General features: G+C 35.9%; 1 protein-coding gene across 1 annotated transcript in view; it reads right to left on the minus strand.

The window, feature by feature from the left end:
* Positions 1-17,715, minus strand: part of LOC107573573 (unconventional myosin-XVI-like) — a 120,532-nt gene that overhangs the window by 82,636 nt on the left and 20,181 nt on the right. Inside the window, exons 5-9 of the mRNA XM_016260004.1 lie at positions 16,623-16,733; positions 10,218-10,283; positions 6,938-7,065; positions 2,756-2,861; positions 1,636-1,643 (exon numbers count right to left, since the gene is read on the minus strand). Of these exons, the coding sequence (XP_016115490.1) occupies positions 1,636-1,643; positions 2,756-2,861; positions 6,938-7,065; positions 10,218-10,283; positions 16,623-16,733 (419 nt within the window). The remainder of the gene's footprint in view (positions 1-1,635; positions 1,644-2,755; positions 2,862-6,937; positions 7,066-10,217; positions 10,284-16,622; positions 16,734-17,715) is intronic.

The following is a 17,715-nucleotide window of genomic DNA, read 5'->3' on the forward strand; positions in this document are numbered from 1 at the left end:
AAATAGGAAAAATATGCAATATGAAAATAATTGAAGACAAAATGTGTTTACTGAGAAAAAAAAAACAAGATTTGGTTTTTAAAAAGCCTTTTTCCAAAAGGTACATCTGGAAAAAGTGGGGTCATCTTATAATCAGGGTCGTCTTATATTCGGGCCAATACGGTATTTACTCATCTCACCTGTATAAAAACAGATTCAGTATTCCTCAAAATCAATAAAAACCGTCAAATGCAAACTCAAAAAAGAATATTATACAAACCTGCAATAATGAAATATGTTAAATAAGACAAATATATTTTATGCATTTAATTCCATTTGACATTTACATTTATTCATTTAGCAGACGCTTTTATCCAAAGTGACTTACAATTAAGAAATACATCAAGCGATTCATCATAAAAAGGCAAATACACAGGAAGTGCTCGTAATACAAAGTTTTGGGCATTGTTCAGATTAGTACAAGCTAGACGGGGGATTAAGGTAAGGTTTAGGAAGACGACAAATAGTGACGAAAGAGATACGTTTTCAGCTCTTATTTTATTAACCAATGTCTTTGTTACTGACCTTCGATGATCCAATTCAACCATTCATCTCACCTGTATAAAAACAGATTCAGTATTCCTCAAAATCAATAAAAACCGTCAAATGCAAACTCAAAAAAGAATATTATACAAACCTGCAATAATGAAATATGTTAAATAAGACAAATATATTTTATGCATTTAATTCCATTTGACATTTACATTTATTCATTTAGCAGACGCTTTTATCCAAAGTGACTTACAATTAAGAAATACATCAAGCGATTCATCATAAAAAGGCAAAAACACAGGAAGTGCTCGTAATACAAAGTTTTGGGCATTGTTCAGATTAGTACAAGCTAGACGGGGGATTAAGGTAAGGTTTAGGAAGACGACAAATAGTGACGAAAGAGATACGTTTTCAGCTCTTATTTTATTAACCAATGTCTTTGTTACTGACCTTCGATGATCCAATTCAACCATACTAATAAGCAAAAATGACACATTTGTGTTTCATTTTAGTTATTGCTGAAAAGTGTTGAACTTTCTTCTCCTGCGTCATATTCTTCATGCTGCGCTCTCTACTGTACAGACGTGAATTTACATTTCCTTCAGCCTGAGGCGTATTCATTTCACTTTTGTTGTGAAAGGGCCTTTATATTTGTAAAAGAAGAACTTTTTTTATATGAAAAACAAACAAGCAAGCCCTGCCCAGATTTAAAAAGCAACTCAAAATGAACGTAACGCATTACTTTCCATAAAAAGTAACTAAGTAACGTAATTAGTTACTTTTTTAGGGAGTAACGCAAAATCGTAATGCATTACTTTTAAAAGTAACTTTCCCCAACACTGGTAATAACATTTATAATACTACAAATGTTTTTGTTTGTTTGTTGTTGTTTTTTGTCGTAATTATTCCAAACCATTAACCGGTAGTACTTACACAAACATATTTACTTTTAGAATGCAGCTGCTTATTTAAACAGTAGGCAGCTCACTACACCAGAGGACAACTACTCAGGGCATTTGGCATTTTTCTCCACCAGGTGTCGGTAAGCCACCATTGATAAAATGTGCTCATTTAGAGACAAGAAAGAGAGGCTGATGTGTGTACTGCTTCCTCTAATGTTGAGAGCACACACACAATCACACAGAGAAAGAGGGAGAGAGATGTATTCGTGTGTAATAATGTCACCCGTTGCTCCCGGACATTAAACGGCTCTAGTGGTTTCTGTGGATATGTCTTTAGCTAACAAGAAATGGCTCTTTCCTTGAGATTCAACCTTTAGGCTTTTGGATAGTCATTCAAAGCATCTAATTCTCTTATGAATGAGCGGATAAGAGCTGTTTGAGGCTATCACGACTCTGAAGGATAACTGGAAACACATAAACACCTCCAGGGGTTCAGATAACAGAACACATGAGGAAAAACCACAGCGAAAACACTAAATGTTCAGCACATTGAGTGCATGAAACACAATCACTACATAACACTGCATAGGAACTGCTCAACAACTATACATTTAAACTAGTGCTGTCAAACGATTAATCGCATCCAAAATAAACGTTTTTGTTTTACATATTATATGTGTGTGTACTGTGTTTATTTATTATGTATATATATAAATACACACACATACAGTATATATTTTGAAAATACATGTATATACATTTATGTATTTATATTATTATATTTTGTATTATATATACATATATTTAATATATAAACATAACATTTTTCTTAAATATATACATGCATGTGTTTGTATTTATATATACATAATAAATATACACAGTAAACACTCATATATTATGTAAACAAAAACGTTTATTTTGAATGTGATTAATCGCGATGAATCGTTTGACAGCACTAATTTAAACTAATATTTGAAGCAATCTAAATTATATGAGGATTTATTATTAATTACGAATCCAATTGAGATTATATCTTACTATACGAGTTGTACATTATCATACATTATTGTGCAGCTCAATTAACTTTCTTGTTTAAAAATGCTTAATTGTTTGTAAATGTAAAACAAGCCAAAAAAAAAAAGATTGTTTACTTAGCTATTTTTTTTTTCTTTTATTATGTTTGTATGTACAGCAAATATGTATATATGGGGAATAAAGGATTTTGATTACAAGAGTCAGAAGTATTTAATGTAAAATATGCTTTCAGATGTGTGTTACTGTCAGGCAGCAGATGCATGCTGTGTGTGATGAACACTTACATGCTTCATCCGTGGCTCTAAAGCGAAGCCTTTGGGACTTGAGCGAGCAGCCAGGTGTTTGAGGATGTGCTTACAGGCCACAGACTTCCCAGAACCACTCTCTCCACTAGACAGAGAGACAAACAAAGCCAGAGAAAATAAAGGTGTGGATCTCGGTTTAATTTAAAAAAATGCATATGTTAAAGACAGCACAACATATATTACCATGACATAAAAGTACTTAATTACAGTGATTTGTTTTCTATGTTTTCCCAAAGAAAATAGTAAGACGAAAAATAAATGTAATTTATTCTTGTGATGCAAAGCTGAATTTTCAGCATCATTACTCCAGTCTTCAAGTGTCACATGATCCTTTCTCAGAAATGATTGTAATATTCTGATTATCAATGTTGACAACAGTTGTGCGAAATGCAACATGGAGAGGTTTATGACAGATTCACCGAGAGAGAGCAGCTGAAAAACTCTCCAAACTGCCTAAATGTTTTTCTGTCAATATAAAGACACATAAAACAAATCAAGAGAGCAGCTTTTTCAAAGAGCCCTGGGCGACCGTCCTCTGTGAATGTGTGCTCCTGTCAGCCTGATATATGTTTACCAATGGGAGATCTAACAGTAGGTCAGTGAGCTGTTTCACTCCTCTCCATCGTATGAGATGACACAGTCAGCCTACAGCAATATACCATCAAAAGCCTCAAGCCTCAAGACTAAAGATCCCTCTCCTCCGCCTGGCCTGCGGGCATCTTTCTCCTGAGCAGGTATCTGACCAGAGTCATCCAGAGGACATCTCTGTCATACCTTCACGTATCCCAATGCTCTACTAGGGGATTTGTTCAAACCACTTGTTCTTCTCTTTTATTCATAAGACACTGTTCGCCACAATATCTATACCATACACTTCCTCTATGCTTGTTTTTATTTTTTGTGCAGTTTATTATCTCTCTAAACAAATGTAAAGTAAACTTTTCACAAATCTACTATGGCTATTTTTTATGATACTACTGTCAACCACCTACATCATCCTAACTGAAACAGACCCTCATCAGTGGCTGATCTGGAACGCTACACTAGTACATCAATTCTAGCAAATAGCAGATGCCAAAACTGCAACCAACTCCAACAGAGTTTAACACTGGAACGTTGCTAAGCTAAAGACTCACAGATATTGGGTGAAACAGTACATAGTTATCAACCTTTTCTCTCTCTCTCTCAACCACAGTGCATTATCTTAAGTACAGGTGCATCTCAATAAATTAGAATGTCGTGGAAAAGTTCATTTTTGGGGAATGAAATTAATACTCAAAGAAGAAATTAATATTCAGCAAAGATGCATTAAATTAATCAAAAGTGACATATAAAAGTCAAGATAAAGTTACAAATGATTTACATGCCAATAAAATTATCTTCTTCATATATCATTGATAATAATAATAATAATAATAAATTATTATTATTTATTTTATTATATTATTATTATTTATATTATTTATTTATGTGGTACCAAATCAGTATTTTAGGATGATTTCTGAAGGATAATGTGACACTAAAGGCTTAAAACATATTAAAATAGCACACAATTAATTTTTTATTTTTACTAATATTTACCAATATTAGTTTTTAATGTAATTTAGATCAAACAAACAAACAAATAAACAGACAAACAAAAAAACAAATAAATAAAGTCCAAATTGTTAAAAGCTGGTGTACATTAACGTACATAAGTACATTTATAATTGCGAGTTTGTTGAGTTGAAAGAGTTTGTCAATGTTGTGACTGTTTATTCAAAGTTAACTAAACATTTAATTTCATTTTTTATTCTGGTTTTGTTTACAAAAAGACATGCAGAATCACCTTCTGTAACAGGCTTTGCGTTAGATGCACATTTATGATGCTTTAAATGCTGTCTAGGTAATCAGCAGGTTTTAGAATACGGCTAGCAAGCTACAACAGCGTTTTGAAAGCTTTGAATGATTTGCAATATAATTTTTTTCTAAACTATGTCTTCCAGCAGTATATTTACAGGGTGTTAATCCACACTACGACTCAACATCTAACAAGAGCTTTGGTAGACACATATCTTGTCTCGTTACTGCCATACATCCCACTTCATATTCTTGACGACGTACAGTAACTTTAATAATTACTCCACTGTTCAATGTTATGACCTCTTAAAATGAGCCATAAAGCACAGTCAAACAGCTCACAGTGATAACTACAGCCTCCACCCGCAGTGTGAAGAGCCTGGATGCTAGCAGAGACCTGCGCGAGAGAGAGTGAATGGAAGAAAAGCAGTTTGAGCAGATGGTTTTTAAAGGTCATTTGGCCTCCCACTAATCATTTTCTGGAGGGTCTGATGCTTTTTCTTCTCGTTTTTTCCATTTCTTTTGGAAATCCATTCTGGGTTGTAATTGAACTCAAGGGCACAATGCATTCCAGTAGCGAGTAGGTGTTTGTGTGTGTTTTTGTGAGCCCCTTGAACCAGCATTCCACCACTTTTGTTTCCCTGGTTCTGTAGTCACTAGCATGGCGGCAGTGATCTGCTCTCACCTGTAGGGTGAGTGAGTGTGTGTGTGTGCGTGTGTATGTATATGTGTGTGTGTGTGTTGGTGTGAAGGATAGCCCACGCAGAGAGGGCATTAAAGTAGCTGTCAGATCCTCTCTAGCTCAGCGAAACCGGGATCAGGCCAGTGGAGGAGCTCCAGAATGTGAAACAGGATTTAATTGCAATCAGAGATGACCGGAGTGCAAAGTAGGACACAGCACGGGCTACATCACTGCCCCTGCATCCATTAATCTCGCTGAGAGCTTTTAACAGGTTTGGATTTACACCATCCCCAGCACATTTGTCTCCGTGACAGCATTTAGCGAGAACTGCTGGGGTGATGCAGGAGTCTCCCAAACATTGGAGCAAGCATCTATAACGCATCTCATTTGAACCACTCCATCAGCACAGGATCACTTACTGAGCTGCGGACCGCCTTACCAAACTCCAAGCTGGTGCATCAATGACAGAAGGTAGAACATGTCCAGTGGAATGTATTTGGGAGCATGTGGACATGTGTTGTGGTTTATTTACCTTTCAACCAATGTACGTATATCCATTATTTATTTTTTTATTTTTTATTTAGTAATTTGTGATTGCAGAATAAGGGAAGGTATACAAAATAAATAAAATAAAATACTTCAAGGTTCCATTTGTTAACATTAACAATGAAAAAATACTTCTTAATCATTTATTAATCTTAGATGATGTTATTTTTTTATATTTACTAATACATTAGAAATCAAAATTTGTATATGGTAATATTACCTAATAGATCAAAGTTAACATGAACAGTTTTATTTTTATTAACTAGGGTTAGCAAAAATTATTAAATAATGTAACAAATGTGTGGTTCACAGTAAGTCAATGAATAAATGTTGGACCTTACAGTAAAGTGTTTGCAATAAATTATGTATTATTTTATTTTTTATTTATTTTAAGTTTATTAAACATGTTTATTAAACAACAAAGCCTTAACAAAACATTTAAAATGCCATAAAAGCTTGTTTATCATGTAACCCTTAAAAAGCCATTCAATTTTTAACATTGTATTAATTTCTTTCACTAATTAAATGCTCTATGTCTAAAATTTTAAAACACCCAGATATTCCCCTGATGAATATTTATATCTGATGAAACTTTTATAAAATGTATAATTTTCTGTTTTCAATTGTCCCCATTTTCAGATGCCCCAAAGTTTAACACTGTTATTTGAGATGCTTTGCCCACTCATTGTACAGGATTGGAGATTCCCATGGCTTTTGACTTCCTAACTCCACACATCAAGTATCACACAGTGAAGGTCGCCACTGTTGTGAACTGGGCCAAAACTGTCAGGCTGCAGCAGTGATAAAGCCACCTAAGTGAATATCATCTATTTTAGAGCCACACAACAGTTTAAGGCCAACAGTTTTAGGACATGCATTTTTCTAGTCATTGTGATTTAGAGCGTAATAGGGCATCCACCTCAAGGGGAATCACCACCATCCTACTGATGAAGTCATTCTGACGTAAGAATATACACAATGCAAATATAGTGCTTACTGGATCAAGAAAAAGATACTGACTGTGCAAATAAAACATGGAAATGTGAAGAATGTATGACAAACGTGGCAGTGTTATGCATGTCATTGGACGGCACCTGATGATGAAACATTGTGGGCGTCGCTCCTGCAGCATCATGTGATAGGCTCGCTCAGCTGAAGAGAAGATATGAGGCGGGAGAGAGGAACACAGACGACCACTGGAGCTCAGATACAACTGACTGACCTGAGAGACAGAAAGAGAGATGTTACACATTTACATAACACTGCTAATTTCCCATGGCCTGTGCACTTCATTACAGTGTTTGGATTGATATTCTTTGAGCGCTCTGGTCAGGATTAGTTCAAAACCTCTGTGCATTAAGCTCCTGGAGTTAATTAAGCCTGAAGCAATTAACGTAAAGCCTCTTTAAACACTCTTTAGACATTTAAAACTTTATTTTGTAGACAACTTCAGGTCTTAGCTGTGCTACCTTTTGCAAATGTTGAAGTCAAACAATTAAAGAAATCTAATGTTAAAACTAAAAATTCAGAATGCAGTCAACAGCAATGATGGCATTGAAATACGAGTATCACTAATTAGTCTTTTTTCTTACATTTATTTGCATGCTGTGATTGTTCTTGTCTTAGTTGCATTTATTTAAACATGTATAACCATGTTCTGCACAAGGATTGGATTCTTGTCCAGGTGACTGAAAACAACCTGCTGAGCAAAGTGGCTTTCATGCAAATTTAATTAAAACAAACACCTGAACTCAACTCAAATGCTGTTCTTTGCTGGTATCTTTTGCAGGAAACGCTAATCCAAACACAGGCTGGCAAAAAGTGAAATAAATAAGCTAGGAGGCCAAGCACAGAGTCTTGAGTAATAAGAGAGATGCCATATTTAGATCTGAATTCTGTGCAAGGCTAAAAGCCCTAAACATAAAAAATATCCTCACACAGCAAGAATAAAACGCATGCAACACTGCAGATTTAGTATCTGGCTATATTTCTAGGTGTTAGAAACAGAAAGGTTATGTGTGTTAGTATGTGTGTGACATGCAGAGTAAGCTAAATTTTAGCCCAATTTGAGGAAAAAAAAGCTAATGCTGAGATCTCATTACCCTTTACCACTGAGACACAGCACACATACTGTACACATAGGCTGTATGACAGAGCCATAGAGGACACAGGAAGGACAGAGGAAGAGTGAGTGAGACACAAGCTGTGTATGAATCACGAAAATTGCAGCCTTAACAGGCATACTGTATGTGCCATATATGCAAAAAAAAGATTAAAAGAAAAGAAACAAAGAAAACAAAAAAACAACAACAATAATAATACTGTAATAAAACCAAAAACTGAACAAATAAAGAGAATTCAAACAAAACACACAACTGAACAAAAAACAAGCATTTAAAAGAAACAACAAACACAGCACAAAAACAAAAACATGTACACACAGACAAACACAAAACCAAACAAAAAGATCATTAAAACACACAAAAACAAATAAAACAAAAAATTAAAATTAAACATTTAAAAGAAACGAAACAAAAACAACAGCAAAAAACAAACAAACAAAACAACAGAAACCAAACCTCACAAATAAACATTTTAAAGAAACAAAACATACTACAAAAAATAAAACCAAAAACAAACAAGTCCAAACAAAACATACAACTGAACAACAACAAAAAACAATAATATAAAAGAAACAACAAACACAAAACAAAATACAAAAACACAGAGAAAAATACAAAACTAAACAAAAAACAAACCAAACAAAAAAAAAACACACACAAAAAACAAAAACAGAGGAAAACACAAGTTTCAAAAACAAAGTTTACCTACTGTTTACAATGCATGTGTAGCATGTGTATGTTTATATGTTAAACTGTGGTATCAAATGTCCACACTTTCTCATTTGTTACACTGTTTATTTAAGTTTAAATTATTATAATGTTTTCTTCTATTATTTTGATCTTTTCATTGTTATTATGATATTTCTACACATATATTCCAAGCTTTGGCAATATTGTATTTTTTTACAGTCATGCAAATAAAGCAATTTTGAATTTGAAAAACACAAAACCAAGCAAAACACAAACCAAACAAAAAGCTAATAAACACACACCACACATTTGTTTCTGTGAATTGTGGGGACTGTCCCTAGACTTCTATTACATATATATACCAAACAATATATTTTATCCCCTAACCTTAAACCTACCCCTTACAGAAAACATGTTTGCATTGTTACACTTTCAGATAAACATCATTTAATATTTTTTAATAATATTTTTCCCCTCATGGGGACCTCAGGCCTGTCCCCACAATGTCAAAAATGTCAGGTTTTACTATCCTCATGAGGACATTTGGTCCCCACAATGTAGCATAAACAAGTACACACACAAAGAAATGAAATAAAACTAAAAAATAGACATTTAAAAGAAACAAACAAAAAAAAAAACATGACAAAAAAAAGACACAAACCAAAACACTCAAATAAACATTTAAAAATAACAAAACATGAAAAACAGAAAAAAAATGACTGATGGGAAACTTGAAACTTAGAAGGACAAGATGTAGGTTTTGTACTGAAGGACAGAGAACGATTATATAGAGTTTGTGATAAAGGGGGTCAGGTGATGTAACTTGAGCATGATGGTGGTCTGAGGTCATCACAGATGATGGTACATATGCCCTTCTTTCTCAGTGTGTCATTCTGACTCTGAGCCCCAGTCTGGAGGACACACTGGAGAAATCATGCCTGAAATGAGTCTCTGATGCAGGGGGCCAACGGGACAGACGTCACAATGGACCCACTGCATATCAGTTGTAAAGTGTGTGTGTGGTGTGTGTTTCATCTACTCCTCTGCTCCCCTTCACGTGCCAGTAAAGCGTTACGGCGGACAGATGGTCATCTTGTCAGCTTTTATTTTTCTTAGCGGTGGGTGGCACACACTGTGTGTCCCTGATGAGTGTGCTCTCATCAACTCTGCCTTTATGTGGACAGCCAGCTGTATTAGAGGGGACGGTAGTCGGGGCTGGACGGACGCTAAACTTGAGAACCTCTAACAAGCCGAAAGAATATACAGAAATAAATAGAGAAAGGAGGAGTGGATATCTGATGGGGAGATGAAGAGGGCACAGGAAGTGGGAGCTGTATGTTGAGTAGGCTATCACTGTCAGGAAGGCTATGAATAATTTATCACGAGATCAAGTCCTGTTTGAACTGAAAGTACTGTGCTGTGCTTACAGAGTGTGAACTAGAGAACAGCTTAAAATGACTAGACAGATGAATACTCTAAACCATAATGTGGATGAATTAAAAATGTATTTAAATGAAATTAAATAAATAAGCAAACAACGAATGTGTGACTCTGTACTTACCAGATTAGAGTAGATGGGTAGGTCCTTGTAAGGGTTAATAAGGAGAAGAATGTGTCCAATGTAAGTCTGAAAAGACAGAATTTGAAAAAGAAAGTTTTAGCCTCAACATGCCCACAGTCTAATGGCAAGGACTGGCTGAAACCAATAGTTTCATTCTGATTGGTTTGTGCTACACAACTTTTGAGAGCCTAAGGCACAATGGTCTCCTTCAAAATATTCTCATGTTTACCGAGTTGATCAAATGAGAGCTTGAACTAAAATGAGATGACCTAATCATGGTTTTTAAAGGCACAGTTCACCCAGAAATGCCAATTAGGTCGTTCCAAACCTGAATAAGTTTATTTCTTCTGTTGAACACAAAAATAGAAATTTTAAAGAATGTTGGTAACCAAATAGTTGCCAGTAGCCACTGACTTCCACAATATGAAAAAAAAAGTATTAAAGTAACTACCGGCAACTGTTTGATTACCAAACATTCTTCACAATTTCTTATTGTGTGTTCAATACTCCTTTTTAAATTTGCAAGATTAATAGCGTCAAATCTTTGAAAGATAATCAGAGTTTTGTTTGAGACACTGACGTTTACATGGACATCAGTAATCTAATTATTTACCTTATTCTAAACAAGCCAATACTATGATTATGGTGTTTACATGAGTTGCTTTTAGAATATTCTTTTCATGTTCCCGTTTTACATGTTATAGTACATAGTTTGATTAATGGCACACATCATTACGTCCCCATGTGACGCCATCCAACGTCCCCTCCGGAATTTCACTTATAAGCATATAGTTCGTCTCTGTGATGATGCCATGTACAGTTTTGGATGTTTCATTTTTAATTTTATGAAAGCTTCAAGTGCAGATAATTATTTGTACGTGCATACAGATGATGGCGGTGTTGAAGCTCTTTTATTTGCCGTCAAACGGTTGACCACTGTTGTATCCTGTCGTAAAAAACCGGGCAAAAAGTCCTACACGACGGTAATAATGTGATTAAGGTGTTTACATGTCTATACTGCACTTCAGTAATGCGACTAAAATAGGAATACTCCACATGTCTTAATTCGATTTCTGTTTACTTCGAATATGACTTTAGCCGGATTACGGTAATCAAAAATCTCTGTTTACATGGTAGATTCTTAATCAGAGTATTGTCTTAATCGTATTAATATTGGATTATTGTTTTCCATGTTAATGTACTCACTTAGTAGCTAGCAATTTAGATATCCACAAGCAGTGACATAGCGCAAAATCATAAAAGTAACCTAATAATAGGCCTAATAATAAGAATAATGTAACAGACCTACATTTATTTGAAATGCCAACTCCTCTTAATATTGGCAATAATTGATGCTTTTGACAATATCTCTGGCTATAGTTGACACATGATACGACAACCCAGCATGGGGAGGTTTTCGCGGGGCCACCCAACAGTGCGTGCCCTGTGTGCCCGTCCACGATGCCACTGTCCACATGTAGAACTGCATATTTGTTTTGAGCTAAACTACTGTTCAGAAGTTTGGTGCTGCTAACATTTCTTAATGTTAAGACTCATGTTTATATATTTGGTTAAAAAAAAAACAGCAAAACGGTAATATTGTGAAATATTATTATAATGTAAAATACCTTTTTATTATTTCAATATATTTTAAATTAAATGTATTCCTGTGATGGCAAAGCTCCATTTTCAGCATCATTACGCCAGTCTTCAGTGTCACATGATCCTGCGGAAATCATTCTAACATGCTGATTTGCTGCAAGAAACACTTCTTATTATCAATGTTAAAAAAAGGTTGTATATCTTTTTTATACATTTACAAATTACTTTTCTCCCCCAAGAATTATTTGCTAAATAGTAAGTCAAACGAAACACTTATTTGAAATACTAAGTCTGACCCCAAACTTTTGAACAGTAGTGTATTTCTATAAAATTATGAGCTATTACTTTAGTACAGGAAGACAATCTGATTACAAAGCCTGTCTCTGCTATTTGTAGCCAAGTTACTTTTCCATGTCAATTATTGTGGCATTGGCTATTTCAGATAAACTCTCCCTTAAACACCACATAATAATTCCTCCTGCAGCTGCAGTACAATGGCTCTCATGAGTCCTGAGGGTATCAGTACAGGCCAACTGCTAATTCATCACTCAAGAGGGTCAGCTGCACCAGCCTAAACTCTCACTCCTGGTCAGATTACTCTATTACAAGCCCTGTTATCATGAAGATGACAGCAATGCCTGCTGGGAATAGAGGACTAGGTTGCTGTTGTGTTATTCTAGTGTGCTCTCAATAACACCCTGAAGGTCAGTAACCTTTTAGTTTCACAAATCTTTCACAGAACATCTGATGAATACTGACATACGGGCAAACTTGGACCTGTTCTCAGAGGTTTGTGAACATTCTTTACCATGACAAGACTTTAGAGATCAGAGAGCACTCTTTAGAGGTACTAGAGAATATCTAAAGGTGAATGAACTAAACTAGCATCATAAGACTGGACTTCTCATCTTCTAAGCGAAACATCGATCAATCCCCTCTTATAAAGTGCGCGTCTGGCATCTCTCACTCTTTCCATCTCTCGCTAAATGATCAGTAACCATCATCATCTCTATCCATCATTGCCGTAATGACAGACATCATTAGACCCCATTACAGTGTTACACAAAAGACCCCGTCTCTGCTCTCTCCCTCCATATCGGCCTCAGTAGGGAGACTGCATTATGCCCCATTGTAACGTGTGGGAATAGCAGCAGCCATTAAGCATAGATTTGGCTCCGGTCATGAACGAGCACAGTGTGTAGTCGTCTGCCAGGCATTACTGCCCGCATGCAGACATAGACCGCAGGCCTGCTCAAACGATCCACGTTGAGCAGGGAGATAAATATAGAGATGGATTTATTCCTTCAATCGTATTCCCATCGATTCACAAGAAAAAATAACTCTCCATCAAGACTGAATAACAGACATGAAGTGAGGGTGTATACATGTAAGAATGGATCATCTACGGAATTGTCCATGCTGAGGATTGTTCTTCTGACATAAAAGCATTCATATAAATCAATCACTAAAGCACATGTAAAGTATTTGATTATAATTTTAAGCAAGGGTGTAGGTTTGCTTTTGTCATTGGTGGAGACATAATAACAGACTGAGTTTTCCATAAAAATCACATAATTTATCCCAAATTACTGTTGATGTACATAATGACTTAATTCTAAGCTGGAAGATTGTGTATTGTGTATCTTTCTGCACAATCTTTATTTGTCTTTGTTCCCTCCAGGTGGAATGATCTGCCCAACTCAATCTGAACAGTCCTTCATCTTCGAGAATCGGCTAAAAACACATCGCTTCCATCTTTATTTGACCCTCTAACTCTAGCACTATCTATTCTAATTCTATTCTTTAAAAAAAAAAACGTACCCCTTTTAGACTTACACTCTATTCATTTACTAACTGCTTGTTTTGTTTAAAAAATAAATAAATAAAATAAAAATAAAAAAACTAACACTAGCTTCTCAATTCTTTTTTGTATTCTATCTATTTATTTTCTTTTTATTTATTATACAATTAACAAAAAGCAAAAAAGGCCTCTAACACTAGCTTGCTCTATTCTTTTTTCTATTCTATCAGTTGTCTTTGTATTTATTATATAATTTAAAAACCCTTGCTACGTGTACTGCATTAAGCTAACTGAGACTTGTTATAGCACTTGCGTATCATTGCTCTTTTGTTGATTATGAATGCTTCCATTGTCCTCATTTGTAAGTCGCGTTTGGATAAAAGCATCTGCTAAATGTCTAAATTAAAATGTTTATTAGCACTTATAAAGCACATATTAATGCCTTATTCTGTATGACCATATTTTAGCTCTCTTAATTATACACAACTAAACTTAACAACTACCTTACTAACTTTTAATAAGCAGCAAATTAGGAGTTTATTAGGGCAAAATTAATAGTTAATATATTGATATAATGATGGCGCAAATAAATAGTTGAGAGTTAATAGTTGAGAGTCAATTCTAAGTAACAGATTTTTAACAGATTCGCATATATTTAAAAATATATTAATAATGAACAACTCTGGTGTCATTAGGTCCAAATTACAAACCACATTGAAATCACAGTGATAGTCACTGTGTTGCTCTATTTTAGCAATTGCCTCAAAAATGTTTGCAAATATAAAGAATTTTCAGTATAATACCCAGTCATATCCATCTATGTCTAGCCAATCGTTAACTGATATTATTCACAAAAGTCGACAGCAAAATAGACTGTTCAATTCTGAAAGAAGGTAAAAAACTGTCATATAAAACTAAACTACCAGTCTTTGGAGCAATGGCCCTTTAAATATAAATAGCAGTAATGGTTTTGACAGTATCCATTGTGGCAGAGATAGAATCAAGAATAACTGAGTTATTACAGCTGTAGGATTATAGTACCATCAAGACATATAATAATGTCAGTGGCCAAGATTTATAGTAGCAACAGCTATTGTGTTAACAGTAGCAGTAGCAACAGCAGCCGTTAACAGAGAGTCAATGTAAGAATGTCTTTTCATCTCCCCAGGGCTGGCTCAAGTCTTTGGCCTGAATACAGTGAGACCTAGAGGGCTGTCATCCAAACACCAGTCCCTGGCCATGCTATAAACAGAGGCCGTGGCCACTCTCCAAGACCTCAAGACCTCAAGATCCAGCAGTGTGTGTGTGTGTGTGTGTGTGTGTGTGTGTGTGTGTGTGTGTGTGTGTGTGTGTGTGTGAGAAAGGCACACTGGACCGGATGGCTTGGTGAAAGACCACATCTATCACAGTGTATGATAAAGGCTAGAATCCGGACATCAACTCCTTCAGGGTGGGTTAAGACAGAGGATGAAAGGCTCTTCCTGAACGGGTTAGACAGAGGGTTGGAATTCTAACTGTGTGTTTATTCTCAATTTGAGGATTTAGGAAGTGATATGATTAATGCATAACTCTGAGTAACCAACTGCACTCTTCATTATAGGCCCTATGATTGTATGTGTGTTTGTGTATTTACGTACATATATCTGGTCGTTAGCAAAGCGCTTCTGCATCTCGTAGAGCAGACTGCTGTCCGTGAGTTCACTGAGGGATGCAAGGTCATCATTAGGAGCAGGAGGCATTAGTTTCACCTGGAACACAAAACACATTCCTTATTACAAAATTGGAAATACTCAAATGATTCAAATATTCCAGTGTATTTTAAAGGCAATATGAAATTCTCCTTTGTATTCCACATAAACAAATTAACAGCATTTGTATTTGGAACAACACAAGTAAATATATAATAAGTATATTTTATGTTGATTTTTTGGTGAACTGTTAAGCCTACTTTAATAAACGTCCCGGTTTCATTGTGTATGATTTATCAGAGCATGTTATTCTTGAAGGGTTAGTTCACCCAAAAATGAAAATTAGCCTGTGATTTACTCACCCTCGAGGCATCCTAGGTGTATATGACTTTCTTCTTTCAGACGAATCCAATCGGAGTTATATTAAAGATTGTCCTTGCTCTACTAAGCACTATCATTGCAGTGGGTGGGTGTTTCTGTTCAACAGTCCAAAAGTCGTCAAATAAAGCGCACACATCCATAATAAAATGTGCCTCACACAGCTCTGGGGGGTGAATAAAGGCCTCCTGTAGCGAATCCATGCGTTTTTTGTAAGAAAAATATCCATATTTCAAACGTAATAAACACTCACTTCCGGTATCTGTCATAGACGGAATCCATTCCAGCAGATGACGTAGGACGTCGGTGTTGTGTGATTAGTGGCGAACACGGAGAGAGAACAAAACAAAACGCCGGTCATGAATTAGAAGTACAAACCAAGGATTTGTAAAGATGTCAGATGATTTCATTATAAGCCAAGAGGAGACTGGTTTTCCTTTGCTAAAGTAAGCAAACTTTGCTTCCTTTGCACCTGTAAACAAACTTGCGAGACTAGCATATCTCAGAGGCGCGCGCGCAACACATACGTACGTCCTACGTCATCCGCCGTAACGGCTCCCGCATACAACAGTCAGCAGAAGTGAGAGAAAAGTGTTTATTACATTTGAAATATGGATATTTTTCTTACAAAAACGCATGGATTCGCTACAGGAGGCCTTTATTCCACACTGGACCGGATGGCTTGGTGAAAGACCACATCTATCACAGTGTATGATAAAGGCTAGAATCCGGACATCAACTCCTTCAGGGTGGGTTAAGACAGAGGATGAAAGGCTCTTCCTGAACGGGTTAGACAGAGGGTTGGAATTCTAACTGTGTGTTTATTCTCAATTTGAGGATTTAGGAAGTGATATGATTAATGCATAACTCTGAGTAACCAACTGCACTCTTCATTATAGGCCCTATGATTGTATGTGTGTTTGTGTATTTACGTACATATATCTGGTCGTTAGCAAAGCGCTTCTGCATCTCGTAGAGCAGACTGCTGTCCGTGAGTTCACTGAGGGATGCAAGGTCATCATTAGGAGCAGGAGGCATTAGTTTCACCTGGAACACAAAACACATTCCTTATTACAAAATTGGAAATACTCAAATGATTCAAATATTCCAGTGTATTTTAAAGGCAATATGAAATTATCCTTTGTATTCCACATAAACAAATTAACAGCATTTGTATTTGGAACAACACAAGTAAATATATAATAAGTATATTTTATGTTGATTTTTTGGTGAACTGTTAAGCCTACTTTAATAAACGTCCCGGTTTCATTGTGTATGATTTATCAGAGCATGTTATTCTTGAAGGGTTAGTTCACCCAAAAATGAAAATTAGCCTGTGATTTACTCACCCTCGAGGCATCCTAGGTGTATATGACTTTCTTCTTTCAGACGAATCCAATCGGAGTTATATTAAAGATTGTCCTTGCTCTACTAAGCACTATCATTGCAGTGGGTGGGTGTTTCTGTTCAACAGTCCAAAAGTCGTCAAATAAAGCGCACACATCCATAATAAAATGTGCCTCACACAGCTCTGGGGGGTGAATAAAGGCCTCCTGTAGCGAATCCATGCGTTTTTTGTAAGAAAAATATCCATATTTCAAACGTAATAAACACTCACTTCCGGTATCTGTCATAGACGGAATCCATTCCAGCAGATGACGTAGGACGTCGGTGTTGTGTGATTAGTGACGAACACGGAGAGAGAACAAAACAAAACGCCGGTCATGAATTAGAAGTACAAACCAAGGATTTGTAAAGATGTCAGATGATTTCATTATAAGCCAAGAGGAGACTGGTTTTCCTTTGCTAAAGTAAGCAAACTTTGCTTCCTTTGCACCTGTAAACAAACTTGCGAGACTAGCATATCTCAGAGGCGCGCGCGCAACACATACGTACGTCCTACGTCATCCGCCGTAACGGCTCCCGCATACAACAGTCAGCAGAAGTGAGAGAAAAGTGTTTATTACATTTGAAATATGGATATTTTTCTTACAAAAACGCATGGATTCGCTACAGGAGGCCTTTATTC

This window comes from Sinocyclocheilus grahami, unplaced genomic scaffold, assembly GCF_001515645.1.
Source record: "Sinocyclocheilus grahami isolate Dianchi unplaced genomic scaffold, SAMN03320097.WGS_v1.1 scaffold1979.1, whole genome shotgun sequence".
NCBI lineage: Eukaryota > Metazoa > Chordata > Actinopteri > Cypriniformes > Cyprinidae > Sinocyclocheilus > Sinocyclocheilus grahami.